Here is a 13,666-nt window from a genome sequence, read left to right on the forward strand (position 1 = left end):
GAAAATAATGATGAAAGCAGTGTCATCACCATCTTACACTACTAGACATCACTATTAGAAATTACACGGAAAGTTCTGATCCTGCATCATCAACACATCAACAAAACTTGCACAGACTTCAAAGGGAATGAAATCAGCTCATTACGTCCTTTTGGAAGGTTTTTACTATTTAAAATTATATGTCACAGTAAACCCATCACTCTGATATATGGAAAGGATTTGCCAAAGACTTAAGTTTTTAAGACATACGATTGCTTAAGGCTCTCCCAAACTGTGCCCAAACTGTAATATCAGCTTTACTAGGAGGCCTTCTGGCAGTCAGTTTAACCTAAAGATAAGAAACCTCATTGCTGAATTTTATTTAGCTGCAGCCAGAAGAGCATTTTAACAGCCATGTTCAATTCCGCCAAGCAATGATTAAGAAGGTAGAAAATAATTCTTTAAAATCTGGAGCCAAACATTTTAATAAATAGACATAATAAAATATTTTCTACTTTCATTTTGAGATCATTGGAGAAAAGAAAGCGCTTCTCACTTGGTGAATCAATTTTCACACAACTAGCCTGCAGGGAAGTATTTTCCACTTATGCAGATTGGGAAAGTAAGGAAAAGAATGAAGAATTTTTCTATGGCTACAGAAACAGCCCAGTTTTTTAATAGGATGTGGATCATTCACCACTCATGTTTTTATTTCCATATTAGAGTCCATTTGAATATGGGTCCAGAACACAGGATTATTGTATAGGATACAAGAACACCTCTCCATATTAATGACTTAGGGGGAGAAATGACAAAATTCCTTATGCTAAAACATTTTGCACAAAGTCATAACCTCTAAAAACAATTATCAAAAACCTACCCAGTGTGAAAAGCTTTCACTCTACTGTGAAAAAAAAATAAAATCACTCACATATCAGATAACTAACCAGAAATAGGAAATTGCAGATTACAGAGCAATAGCTGCCTCTTGGCAAGGTTCAGGCTTATCAGGCACCAGAAGATTGCAGTGCAGTGTGGAAGCAGTTAGAGCCCTGTATTTTTCAGACTTATGAAAATCAGAAAAAAACCCTATCTCAGATAAATGGCACATTATTCTGATAAGATCTTACACAATTACAGCTTGCAGTTTGTTGGGGTGATTTGCCTTTGGTATTATTAAGTAAACAGGGATCATCTCTCATTACTATTAAAAACATTTATCTCGGTCTTCCCCTCTTATTATTTACACATCCTTTGATGTTAAATTAATAGTTTAAGCTTCTGAACAAGAAATTATTAAGTCTCTGACACATTAAGGTAGTAACTGCTCTGAAAGAGGTAGATGGCATCTTCTGCTAACTGAGTTCCAAATGGGAGCACAACCCAAATCAAGTTGAAGAGGTTCTAATAATCTCCTAATAGATATAAATGGCTATAAATAGTGACTATGTTGATGACTATACTACCACTGCCCTGCATCAGCCAACTGCTGGATGCTCCTAAGTAATTTACAGGGTTTGGTAGTCATTCTCAAGGTTTAGTAGTAATTTTTATCCCTAAATGCAAACTATGCATGTGGGGTAAACCCAGATCACAGAACTTCATAACCAGCAGCCATAGAAAAATAGAGATAAAATGGTCTCAGTTATCATCAGCATCTGAGCCCCAGAACTGCAGTGCAGTGCCATCAGAAATATGGCAACTCATGGCACAATATTATGGGGATGGATCCCAGTGCTATCCATGGGAAGAGAGAAGGTCTTTGCAAAACTGTCATTTGTACGTCAGACAAATTTCTAAAATGGAGCAGTAGCGATAATTTGGGATTCAGAGGATTTATCACAGCTCTACTTACTCTCTCTGACTTCTGCCTGCTCTTTTTAATCTGTTCCTCCTCCCCCTTCCTCACACTGCTGAATGTTTGTCTTCTTTCCAGCACTCACCTCCTTCCAAACACATTTACTTTTTATATTTTTTAACATCACTCTGTTCATGGCTGCGATAAGGTTTCACCTGAAGGATTTTCTTCAGTATCAAATAAAATATAACATTTACAACTATATAATATTTACAAACAGTGTAAGGAGACCAAAGAGAAGAGGGATGCCCAGTAAGGCCCCTCCCTCTGTAGTTCTGAGCTGTGGAGATCAACTGCTCAGTGAAAAATGGAACTGAGGACATGACCTGACAGATGGCCAGGAAAGAGAATGACCATTGCTTTAGCATTCCCTGGCCTTTCCACTCATTCTAAGTGGTTAAAAAGAAGCTTTGGTATTAATTAGTCATGTCTAACATTAAGGAAATTTCTTCAAAATAAACTGCTTTACTCCAGCTGGATGTTTACATACAGTGTTTTAAGAAAAACCAGTTTGCAACATCCATCGGGAGAATTCTTAAACTCTCAGCAAAGCTTCCTACCAAAACAGCCTTGGCTGTTTAATTCCCTCATCTTAAGCTGTTTGACCATGACTTTCTTCTGTCAAAAAGAATTTTATTCTACAGCCACAGGAACACACCTAGAGCATGACATTACAGTGTGTTCCACATGGGTTTTGCTGACGTGGCAGGAATTTGGGAAGGAGGCACAGAAATTACATAAGGCAGAAGTTTTTCAGAGCAAGTGGCTTGTTTTGGATGAGGGAAAAGATCATATTTAAAACAACTATATAGAGCTGTCAAGAAGGGCACAATATGCATAAGCTTGCTATAAAAAGTACCAGCACTGCATACACAAATGGAATTTATCCCGGATCTCCCACCTCCCTCCATCTAACATTAAGAAAGCATTAAATCAAATGCACTCAGGATAATAATTTAAAGAATATTAACCAACAATGCCTCTTCCATTCCTTTAACAAGGAGCTATTAATACCCATGGCTCAGACCACAACCATCAAATGTAGCCTCAGGTTCTCTCTTTATTGTAGAACAAATGCTACTCTATTTAAACAATCCTCACTTGCATTGTCACCCTTAGAGTGCATCAGTAAGAAAACCTTGGCTCTGGGAGAAAAAAAAAATAAATCCTGGTTTAGATGTTTGTTTCTGTCTCAACTGATTAACTCCAAACAGGCAGGCAGGAAAAACTCAGCTGCAGCTGAGCATTTCCAAGGTGCACATCAGTTCAGGTGTTAGCAAAGCTGATCCTCCCGTGTGCTCACACAGATTTATATTTCTTTGACAAGCTGAACACAGACAGACACAGTAATATATTTTCATGTTCGTGTTCTCTTCAGATTAGTTTTTAATACTGCCAAACCTCCTTGTTAATTTAAGAGGAATTTAGAAAGACTGTCTGAAAGAGAAAACTCAAATTCATTTTAGTTACGGGCTTAAGTGCGTGCGTGGATAGAGCTTTAAAGGGTAATGTGGAACTGTTATATTTGACATCACAGGCAGCATTGGCAATTGTTAACTGAATAGTCCCCCCCAAAGCTCAGGATATCAGAATGCAGAGCAGGACACAGCTAAAACACCAGGGTTTCTGTACTACACACGAAGCAATCGTGCTTTATGTTTTATCGCCGAAACCCTAAAGGGGAACCTTGAAGGCATCGGTGCCTCCCAGCCCTGTACATCACACAACCTACAGAGCCCTGGCTGGATTTACAGAGCACAGACCTCCAGACTCAAATGCAAGAGAGCTCCAACTTCCTTTAAACCATTTTTATGTTCTTTGCTTGAAGTTTTTACACTGTGGAGCAGGTGAACTTTCTGAATATTTCTTCCTAGGAATTGGAAGAAAAATAAGCTTTGAAATTTTCTCTCCCATGGAAATCAACCCCACTTGCAATTTGCAACTTGCTGATATTTAATTTTAGAATTTCAATTAATGCACTTTTCTGTATTTTTGTTATTCTACCCAGTCTCATGGCATGTTGACATTAATGGGGTTGTAAATATAATACCATCCCATGCAATAATATTTGAAATATTTTAGTAATTAAGGGTAATTATTACTAATCTTTTCTTCTTTAAAGTTCCCTTTCTGCTTGTTAACAAATCAGCCTTACATGAGAATATCTGATTTTAATATTTTTTAAATATGAGGTTTTTAAATAATGTTTTAATATCACAAAATTAATTCCAGTCTAATTTGAATATATTGGAACATATATATAATTGGTAAAGTGAATATTTCTTTTATCTTCTTTATCTTCTATATCTTCTTCTACACTTTCTGATGATATTTCCCATCAACACTAAAGAGTATTTTCCCATAGTATTTTATTTTAAAAATGACAATTTGGAACTATTTCAGCAATAACATTATAAGGACACATCAGTATAAATGACGTGGTTTTACTTGTTATATTTTGAAATTGGGTAAAAAATATGAAATAACACCAACAGGTGCCTTAAAATCCATACTGTATTTCAGTAGGACTGAGATATCTAAGATTTTTAATTCACATAAACAACTTGTGACAATAAACCACTTTGAGTGTTTTTTTTCCAATCTACCTCTACTTCAAAGCCATAAATATTTGAAAGCAACTGTGTGCCCAGCCTGAAATGCTGAACCATACCTTTCTCTAGTCCCTTAGCAGTAGTAAAAACAAAAATGAAAAATAAAAATGATCCTTTTGCTGGGTAGGATTGTGCTATGTTAACAAGAAAAAAAATATTCCCTCCAGCAGCTGCATGTCATTAAAAATTAAATATGAAAAAAGTTTATTTTCTGATGTGTGTTTTTAGCCCAGAGCAGATAGAATACATCAAAGGAGAGAAAATCCTCTTGATCCCTCAAGTGTCTGAGAAAAACACAACATTTTAACAAGAGGCCCAAAACTAGTGAACATTTAAATAGTTTCTTGTAACTTTTAATGGCCCCTGGGGTATTACCAGCCAAAAAAATTCTATCATGATTTCCACAGACTTGTTCTTGAACTTCGTTAGATACTTAATTGCTCTATCACTTGACCTTGCCACATCTTTAAAACATTAATTGTATCAGTTGCACATGGCATTCAGTAGTAAATATCTTTGGCATTGTCAAAGTGCATATGCTATAAAACATCAACAATTTCTTGCTTTTTTTATTTCCTTCAGCTCTCTATTGATTTCAATTTCCCTGGCAAAGGTTTTATTTTCCTCTTAAGGGAAAATCCTGAATCATTCAGATGACTACTCCCAAGGGACTTATTTATTCCACTTAATGAAACCCAAATTGTTGCGTTTCTGAAACAAATAAACTATTAGGCTGTACAAGTTCTGTTCTTTAAGAGGTCTAAGACAGGATTTTATATGCACAAGTGAAGGGAGGAGACTTCAGCTGACTTTGTGCTGTTTTCATCCAGATATATGAAGCTACTAATGCTCTCCAAACATTTTCAATCCTCAGCACCTTTCAGTAAAATGTTTTCCAGCACATCTCCACCAAATATGTATATCATTTATAAATTATACATTTTTACTACGGCACTAATAAATTGTGGATATTATAAAACATACATGGAAAAGGAGGAGATAGACATTAAACAGTGTGCCTCCACCTGCCCTATCCAGCATCAGTGCCAGGGTTTACAAGATATGGATTGTTCAGGAGAACTTCAATGTTTCCAGAGCTCTTCACACTCACCAGTTTCAATCCCAAAGGACCCAACTGATCAAATATTGAAATTCACAGTGGAACTTTTGCTCTAAAGACATTCAGACATTTTTAAAAACTCCATAATGCTCAAAAGCCTTTGTAATCAGTCATGTATGGAGTCACAGCAAGGAAATCTTGTACACCCAGACGATTCCCTATCTGAACGTGAATTATTATTTAAGTAGTCAACCAACTGAAAATGTGTCACTGATCAGCTGGGTCTTATCCTGAACTTTAGCTCCTCCAAGATTTGCTAAGAAGGGGCTCTCCAGACCTTCTGCGGCCTTAGCAAAATAATCCAGCTCTTTCTTCATCAGGAAGCCAGGAAACAGCCATCTGCCAATGGTTCTTCCACCTGTGCCAATCCCCTATCCCAGCATGGCTAAAAATGACGTTTTTGCTATCAGAAACTGGTTTCATCAGCTTTCAAGTGTGAGCTTCAAAGTCAACAGAATAAGATGTCAAGTCATCAAAAATTGCGAGTTACAGTTATGAAAAAGGCTTTATAAAGAAAACTGGAAACCAATCCCTCTTTTACAGAAGCATTCCATCTGCAGACAGCACGGTGAGAGAACGTAATTTGTACAGTGCAGTTTTTGCAGGACAGACTCAGAAATCTAAAGGAAGCCAATGCAAATCATACAGTCAGCGAGTCTATAGGAATAGGGAATTGGCTCAAAATCCCAATCTCCATTCATGTAATGCTAACAGGGGCAGCTCCCAGTTACACCATCTCAAAATCTGCTATTGTAACAGGAGAAGTTTCTTTATCTTGAAATATTCTTTAAAAATAATTGTTGGAGAGGAGATGCACTTGAGAGACTTGATTCACTCTAAGATTGTTCTCGTTCTCATCTTAAAGGTATAGGCAAAGACTATAAAATCTATGTCCCCTCTTGCTGATATGAGTAACACCCTGTTTCTCAACAATATTTGCTTTCTGACCAGAGAACACACGTTTTCCCTTCCCATCTAGAGCCTCATTCCAGTCCAATTCAAAGTCACAAGGCGAATACGAGATTGCCTTTATCTACTTGCCAAACATCTTATTGGTATTTCTCCTACTCCTGCCAAAGAGTTCCCTATTATTTTCCATCTCAAGGCTGAGGTCGAGCACAAACAGCAGTGACCTGGTTACCGAGAAAACTTCCTCGCGTTAAGGAGAGATGTGCAGTTAAAGGTAACAACTCAGATATATTTGTGACAGTAAAATCTTTACAAGGCAGATGATGTGCTGCAGTGACTGTGGCATTAATTTCCACACACCAAGGCAGTTTCCACCCACCTTTCACCAAAGTGTGTTTGTCCGTGGGGGACGAGCGAGCAAGAACCCGGAGCTTTGGCCAGATTTTGTCAATCCGCTCCTGCTCAATCTGGAAGGGGGAACACACACAAAAAACCCCCCCAAAACAATTAACCTGTGATTAGCAAAATGCATAATATATCTGTGTCTATGTATCTGACAATTCACTACTCAAACCTGCAACTTTTCTCCAAAAGCACAGGGAAATTGCAACAGTCATCAAGCTCAAAAAAAGCAGTTTATTACTGCCAGAGCTCAGCTGTTGACTAACACAGGGAAATTTTGCCACAGTATATAATCAGCATTTCTTAACATCTTTATGGATAATTCCACATGACTGCAGATATAGGATTGGGGAACTTCTCAAAGCTTATCAAACATGTTTACAAGTTTGTTGCTCTACTCTTCATTTTAATCCAAGTTCTTCATTTGGCACCAACAATGGCAAAATTTTCTCTGTACAGCAACAGGAACAAGGACAAATCTGCTGCACATACCAACATTCTCAGGATTCCATCCATCAATGCAAGGAGTAAATGACTGTGTCCACTCATTAATGAGGGACTCAAAGAGACAGCATAGATTTTACTTTTTTAGAGCTGACTTCCAATATCCTGTGTGTGAGCTCCATCATTTATGAGGGGTTAAAAATCCTCAGAAGAATAGATTTTTATGCAAATCATTAATGTGAGTACATTAGATAAAGTGGAATAAATTAAAGAAATGAGAGGAGCTGGTTCTCAGAACAGACTGCATTTTTAGGAGCAAAATTGCTGTTGAGACCCTTCTCCTCCTTACCACAAACCTTTAATGTGCTTAGTTTTGATTTCTCGTAGACCAGTGCTCTGGATCTATAAACTTCAGAATTAGGCCAGCATTGAACTGATACTGGTTCTGCATCAGGAAAAGTAAAGACTGGAATTTCACTGCTATTTTGAACTGGAAAAGGCCAGGGGTAGGAAGCAGTAGCAATCTTTCCAAGGAACCTTTACCCATCCGAGGAACGCGCCAGCGCAGGAGAAATATTGCAGTGTTCCCACTGGTTTCTGATAATACATTGTCCTATTTAGAACAGCTGGGACCAGTTCATCACTGTATGGGTGTAACCCAAAACTGCGTATTCTATAGCCTTCCATGCCATTTCCCAGAAACTGTTATCAATAGACCATTTACACCCTCTGCCCAGAGCAGCCCAACTCCTCAGGCTGTAAACTGGGTGTTCAGAGGCCTGTGAGATAGGAGGGTGCTCCTGTCCTCACACCCAGTGTGGAACTGTGAGATAGGAGGGTGCTCCTGTCCTCACACCCAGTGTGGAACTCCCCGCCCTGAGGGAGGTACTGGGCATTCCTGCCTGAACTGGAGGATATATAATCTTACAGTCTTGGGACTTTTTTAACCACTCGTGGGATCCAGAGGAAGACTGCAGACCACCACTCTCAACCAGACTGAGACCACCACTCTCAACCGGACTGCAATCACCACTCTAAACCGGACTGCACCAGCACTCTCACCAACAGGTTTTTTCCCCTCTCCTTTTACTTTGGGCTCAGGGGGCCCAATGAACACCACTCTGTTCATGCCCCAGGGTGCTGGGTTGTACATTTGGGTTTTGTGGGTTAAAACCAACTGTTTGTCTGTATAATCGTACTTATTGTATTATTTTATTAAATTGTTATTCTGATTTATAATCTCTGAGTTGAGTTCATTTCCCCTGCTGGTTTACCTTTAAACCAGCACATACATTCATGGTTTTAGACTATGAATTACCTCTCCCTTCTCATTTCGGATCCTTCTGTTGAACTCTTTCCCTTCGAGGCAGAGGAAGTCTTCTCCCGGGTGGATGATCCCACACTTGATGGCGATGGCCCGGGCTGTGTTGATGTTGTCCCCGGTGACCATGCGGACTGTGATTCCAGCTCGCTGGCATTTCCTTATGGCTTCTGGGACCTGCCAGGGCGAGAGAGCGGGAAAGAAAATTCCCGGATAAGAGCTGAAGTGCCATTCAGGTGTTCCCAGCTGGAATATTTCGAGGCTAAGAAATTCATGAAGCAAAAAGAGAACTCAGACATGTTATGGCTTATTATTGTTCCTTGGCTCTTAGGGAATTGAGGTTACACCACGGGCAAGGCAAACCTTGCATGAAGAAGCAAAAAATCCCATCTTTTAGATCAGTTGCCTAAAGTTTCTCCTGACTCGAATACAAATGAGTGCTCTGCAGTTTTATTGACCTTCAGCAGCAAAGTACAGCATGCTGAGCCAAACATACGTGAAAATATGAATGCAGAATACACATATTTTATGCAGACAATTATTTGACTTCTGAGCCAAGTTTTCTTTCAATAAGATTGTTTTTAAAGTTATTGTAGCTTAGCACTATCACACTAATTTGTGCTTATCGACAGGTGAAATTTCTGAACATAGGGGTTTAAAATCACATCCATATTTTTTGTATCTCAAAACCTTAAAAATGAAACATGACTTTAGTTCTGCTCCTTTCTGCATGAGATTAACTTTTCCTGCTGCACAGTGAGAGAGTATTCAGTGTGTAACAGGGTCTGCAAGATTAATACAGAAGCTGTATAATGACTTGGCATCATATACAGCTTATTTTTTAAAAAAAGAAAGATTTTCATAATTAAAATGTACAAGAGCTGGGAGATTAATTCCTAACATTTAAATAAAACTCTTTTAATGCAGCTATTTGGGTATATGAAGCCTATAGAAAGGCTCCACGTCTATAGCTCAATTTCAGATGGGGAAAAAAATCCCTTAAACTATATCACACTTCATGATCATTTACAAATTAATATCACTAACCAACTAGTTCTGTCTCAGGATATTTTTACATTATTATGAAAGCATTATTTTTTTAAGACAAAAGTAACAATATTATTTGACAGGGAAGAATAAGAAATGTGTTTAACACATCAAGAACAGCCTGAATAAGTATGTTCAACACATCACCACTTCTCTAAATTTCTTTTTTACCTTAGAAGAGTCTAAGGACTCATCATGATGACTGAAGCCCTTCACAGAGCTACAGGAAAATGAACTGCCTTAGTTCAGAAGACACTAAAGAACAGATGAATATAAATATATGTATATGTGTGTGTGTGTGTGTGTATAAATAAATATTTTTTTAAACTATTTTAGAAAGGGTAATAAAATGGACATTACTGGCTAATATGAAAGCCTGTCTATATTCTGCTGCCAGTTCAGTGCACCTTGTTGATCACAACCTCTGTCATAGATATAAGCATACTGCAGAACTCAATGCCAATTAGAGTGGATTAATCTCATCTATTAGTGTGAAAAATCTTAAGAAAAGGAGACACCACCTACAAGCTTACACTGCTAATTTTGTGCATTTCTAGATATTTTAATTTCCTCTGTGGCCACAAGGATGTGACACTGCTGAGGGCAGGAAACTGCATTTACGTGACAACCCTTGCTCTGAGCCAGAGTGGCAAATTCTGCACTCCTAAGGATTTCCTGGGGCCACAAAAGCTGAATATCTCAGGCTGAAATTGTTCACCCTTAAACCATACCATAGATCATGGTTATCCTAATCAGTGAATAATTTCACACCACTTTTCTGCGTATTTATTACAGGCAGTTGCGAAGCTTCTATTTTCCAAAATGCCTCACTAAACCAACACCTAATTGAGGACCATAATAGTGCTTTTCCCATGATTACAAGGAAAATCTCCCCACTCTCAGAATGTGTCCCCAGAACGTGCTGTTTGCAGAATGGCTCTGTCAATACAAATTACAGAACCAAGGGAAGAATTCAGGGACAGAGTTTTATCTTCCAGTTCCCTCATCTCTCACTGAGAATATTCTTCCCACAAGTTGTACCCTGGAAGCATTATTTGGACCTCAAGCCCTTTAACGTTATGAAATAGATTTCTAGACAGGAATGTACAATCAGATTAAATCTATTACTTAAGCAAATGACTCCTGATCTACCCAGTTTCCACATTAATAATCCTGACTATATCCCATTTGTCAATTTGAAATGCCCTTAGTATCCACTTTAACTGTGGTGACCCTCATGCATAGGACATGACAGATTTAGATGACTATCTGGAAAACCAGAACAGTGTATGAACCATGAAGGAGAAAAATAAATTACAGTGCAAACAGAAAAAAATGGTCTATTCCCACAAAGTGCCAGTCCTATTAAACAAGGTCATGGTAGGACAAGCCAGTTCCAAATACACCTCAAACTCGCCTATAACGAGAGAAATCATTCCATCTTCCTCTTCTGTCATTTTCTGGACAGCTGGTGGGTGGTATCTGATTTAATACTGTGTACAGTAATTACAGTTAAAATATTGTTCATATTTTTTTATTGCTGTAAGGGAGAAAGAGTGTTGGCAGACTGAGTGGGCAGTGGAAGCAGATATTTTCCATCAGTTTTGCAGAGCTTGAGTACACATTGTACAATATCTTGGTTTATTTTCTGTCTGCAAAGAAAAACTTCCAATGCATGCGTGCATGCATAAAGTATCCAGTGCAGGAATCTCTTTCTGAATCAGGTGACAAATAAATGGCAGAATTTGGAAGTGATTTATGTTCATCTCCCAGAAATAACAGACTGTGGGCGTTCATTGGCAAATCAGTGTAAGGCAGTTCAGACTCATTAAAATCAAGCCAGAAAGGCTGTCAGAATCAACAGAGGATCTCTGCAGGAACAAGACATCATTTTATTTGTTCTCTTCTTGTGTATTTATCAAAGACAAATAAAAAAACACCCTCACACAGAGTGTATATAAATATCAAGCAAGTAGTGCTTGATAAATCCAGCTCCTACTAACAAATAAACTGGTGTGTGAATTAACCTGGGAATAATGCAAAAGCCACAGGCGTCCATGGCTGGCATTCCAGACAAATCTGGACAGTTGCTGGATGCCATGAAGAATTCATGCAAATAGTTTCTTTTAATGCATGGAAGGAGATGTGAGTGCAAGAAAGCTCCCAGCAATACCATGAGAACAGATGCAGCACCATCACCCCTGAAACCACGGCAGCAGGACCCCACTGACCCCACAGGGATTCCCAAGGGGAAACATTCCATGGATGCACAGGAGCCGTGTACCACAGCAGCTCTGTACACACCATTATCCATGTGCTAACTCCAACAATGAACTTAGGGAAAAGGAAAAACTGAGCCTTCCCCAAGAAACACGGGAATGTAATGTAAGTGAAGATAAAGGCTGCCAGAATGATGAGATTGGATTGTTTCATTGGAACTACCTAATCTATCACTTCTGTCAGAATAAATTCTGATATCCACGAATGCTGAGAATATCAGTAAAACAGTAGTTGTAGTAGTATTTCTAATTTTTGTGGTTTGTTTTTTTTTTTCCATAGAGAAAGCATTTTGTAAATTCATACACTCCAATGGTGACTCTATCAATGACTGGGCTTAATTCTGGCAAAATATTGATATTCCTTATAACTGCTCAACATCTTTGAATTTGCATCAACAATGGTGATTTCATACATGTATATTATGATATTCCAACCAAGTCAGACATTCCGTATCTAGACAGGTTTTCTGAAAGTTATAGTTGTATTCTGGCTCCAGGTTTTTTAGTTCATTTCTTTTTTCCTATGGTACAGCTACTGCTTTTCACTAATGTGTACAGTGGTAATAATAGTAATAATTTAAACATTGTGTTAGATGCAATTATTTAAACATTGCGTTAGATGTTCCCATGACGTTATCATCACTTTGAAACAGTCAAAAGGGATAAGGTGGGGAAAAAACCCAAAACAAAGCACAGAGTCCCAGAACCCAGATGGGTTTTACCAACATTTGCTGGAATGCTGAAATTCTAAATATTTGATTGTATGTCTTACAATGAAGTAAGAAGTGTTACTGCATATTCTGGTGTTAAACCACAAGAAATTCAATACATTATTCAAATATTTCTTTAGAAATAAGATGTTTTCCTGCCTTCATCTCCTTTGATTCCTTACATAGCAGTCAGATTTGACCTCTTCATTTTTAGCAGCGTTATTCACTTTTACCTCAAGCTCCAAAGAAATTATTCCCTATGAGATGAGAGCAGCTCTCTTACAAAACACACTCATAACAATCACACGAAAGGATAGTTTGGAACTATTTTCAATAATAACTGCAAATCCCACTGCTATACAATCCCTCAGTCTGTCACACCATACCTCACCACACTTAAAGCTGTTTTCTAACATGTATCATGAGTTGATTTTCTAGGGATAGAGGACTCGTTGACAGTTCCAGTGGTCACTGAGAAAATCTTTCTGAGTTATATATATATTTATGAGCTAAAACATTAAAGGAACATTGCAGACACAACTTCTTAAGGATGCTTTAAAACATTTTTCAAGGCTTGCAATGTCAGGCGTAGGGACAGATGGATTAGCAGCAAGAGACCATCTGATGACAGATAAAGTGAGTGCTGTTTATCTGGTGTTAGTGGAGATAAGGAGTTTATCATACAGTTTTCACCTAAGCAAGTTTTTTTTTGTATTACAACCTTGATATTGAAAAAAACACTCAGCAATGTCCATTATCAGGTAAAGAACAGTTATGTTGGTACCTGTAGTTGTATTGTGTTAGTTGCCAAAGTTACAGCTCTTACAAGTTTGTAAAAACCTACTTTATAAAGAACTCAGGGAAATAAGTCAGAAAAATCTATAATTTTCATGTTTTAGTTAAAAAAACCCCAACCCTAATATGTCTAGAATTGTCACCAATTCTCAGTGAATCAAATACAAAAATTCCGACGTGGTTAAAAAGA

General features: G+C 38.0%; 1 protein-coding gene across 19 annotated transcripts in view; it reads right to left on the reverse strand.

The window, feature by feature from the left end:
* The window catches only part of ATP2B2 (ATPase plasma membrane Ca2+ transporting 2), a 409,505-nt gene that overhangs the window by 38,971 nt on the left and 356,868 nt on the right, over nucleotides 1-13,666 (reverse strand). For all 19 annotated transcript variants that reach the window (XM_027701197.1, XM_027701186.1, XM_027701198.1 and 16 more), the window contains 2 exons: nucleotides 8,643-8,822; nucleotides 6,858-6,945 (listed from right to left, as the gene is read on the reverse strand). In XM_027701197.1, coding sequence (XP_027556998.1) covers nucleotides 6,858-6,945; nucleotides 8,643-8,822 — 268 coding nt within the window. The remainder of the gene's footprint in view (nucleotides 1-6,857; nucleotides 6,946-8,642; nucleotides 8,823-13,666) is intronic.

This window comes from Neopelma chrysocephalum, unplaced genomic scaffold (assembly GCF_003984885.1).
Source record: "Neopelma chrysocephalum unplaced genomic scaffold, ASM398488v2 Primary Assembly neopelma1_151, whole genome shotgun sequence".
Lineage (NCBI taxonomy): Eukaryota > Metazoa > Chordata > Aves > Passeriformes > Pipridae > Neopelma > Neopelma chrysocephalum.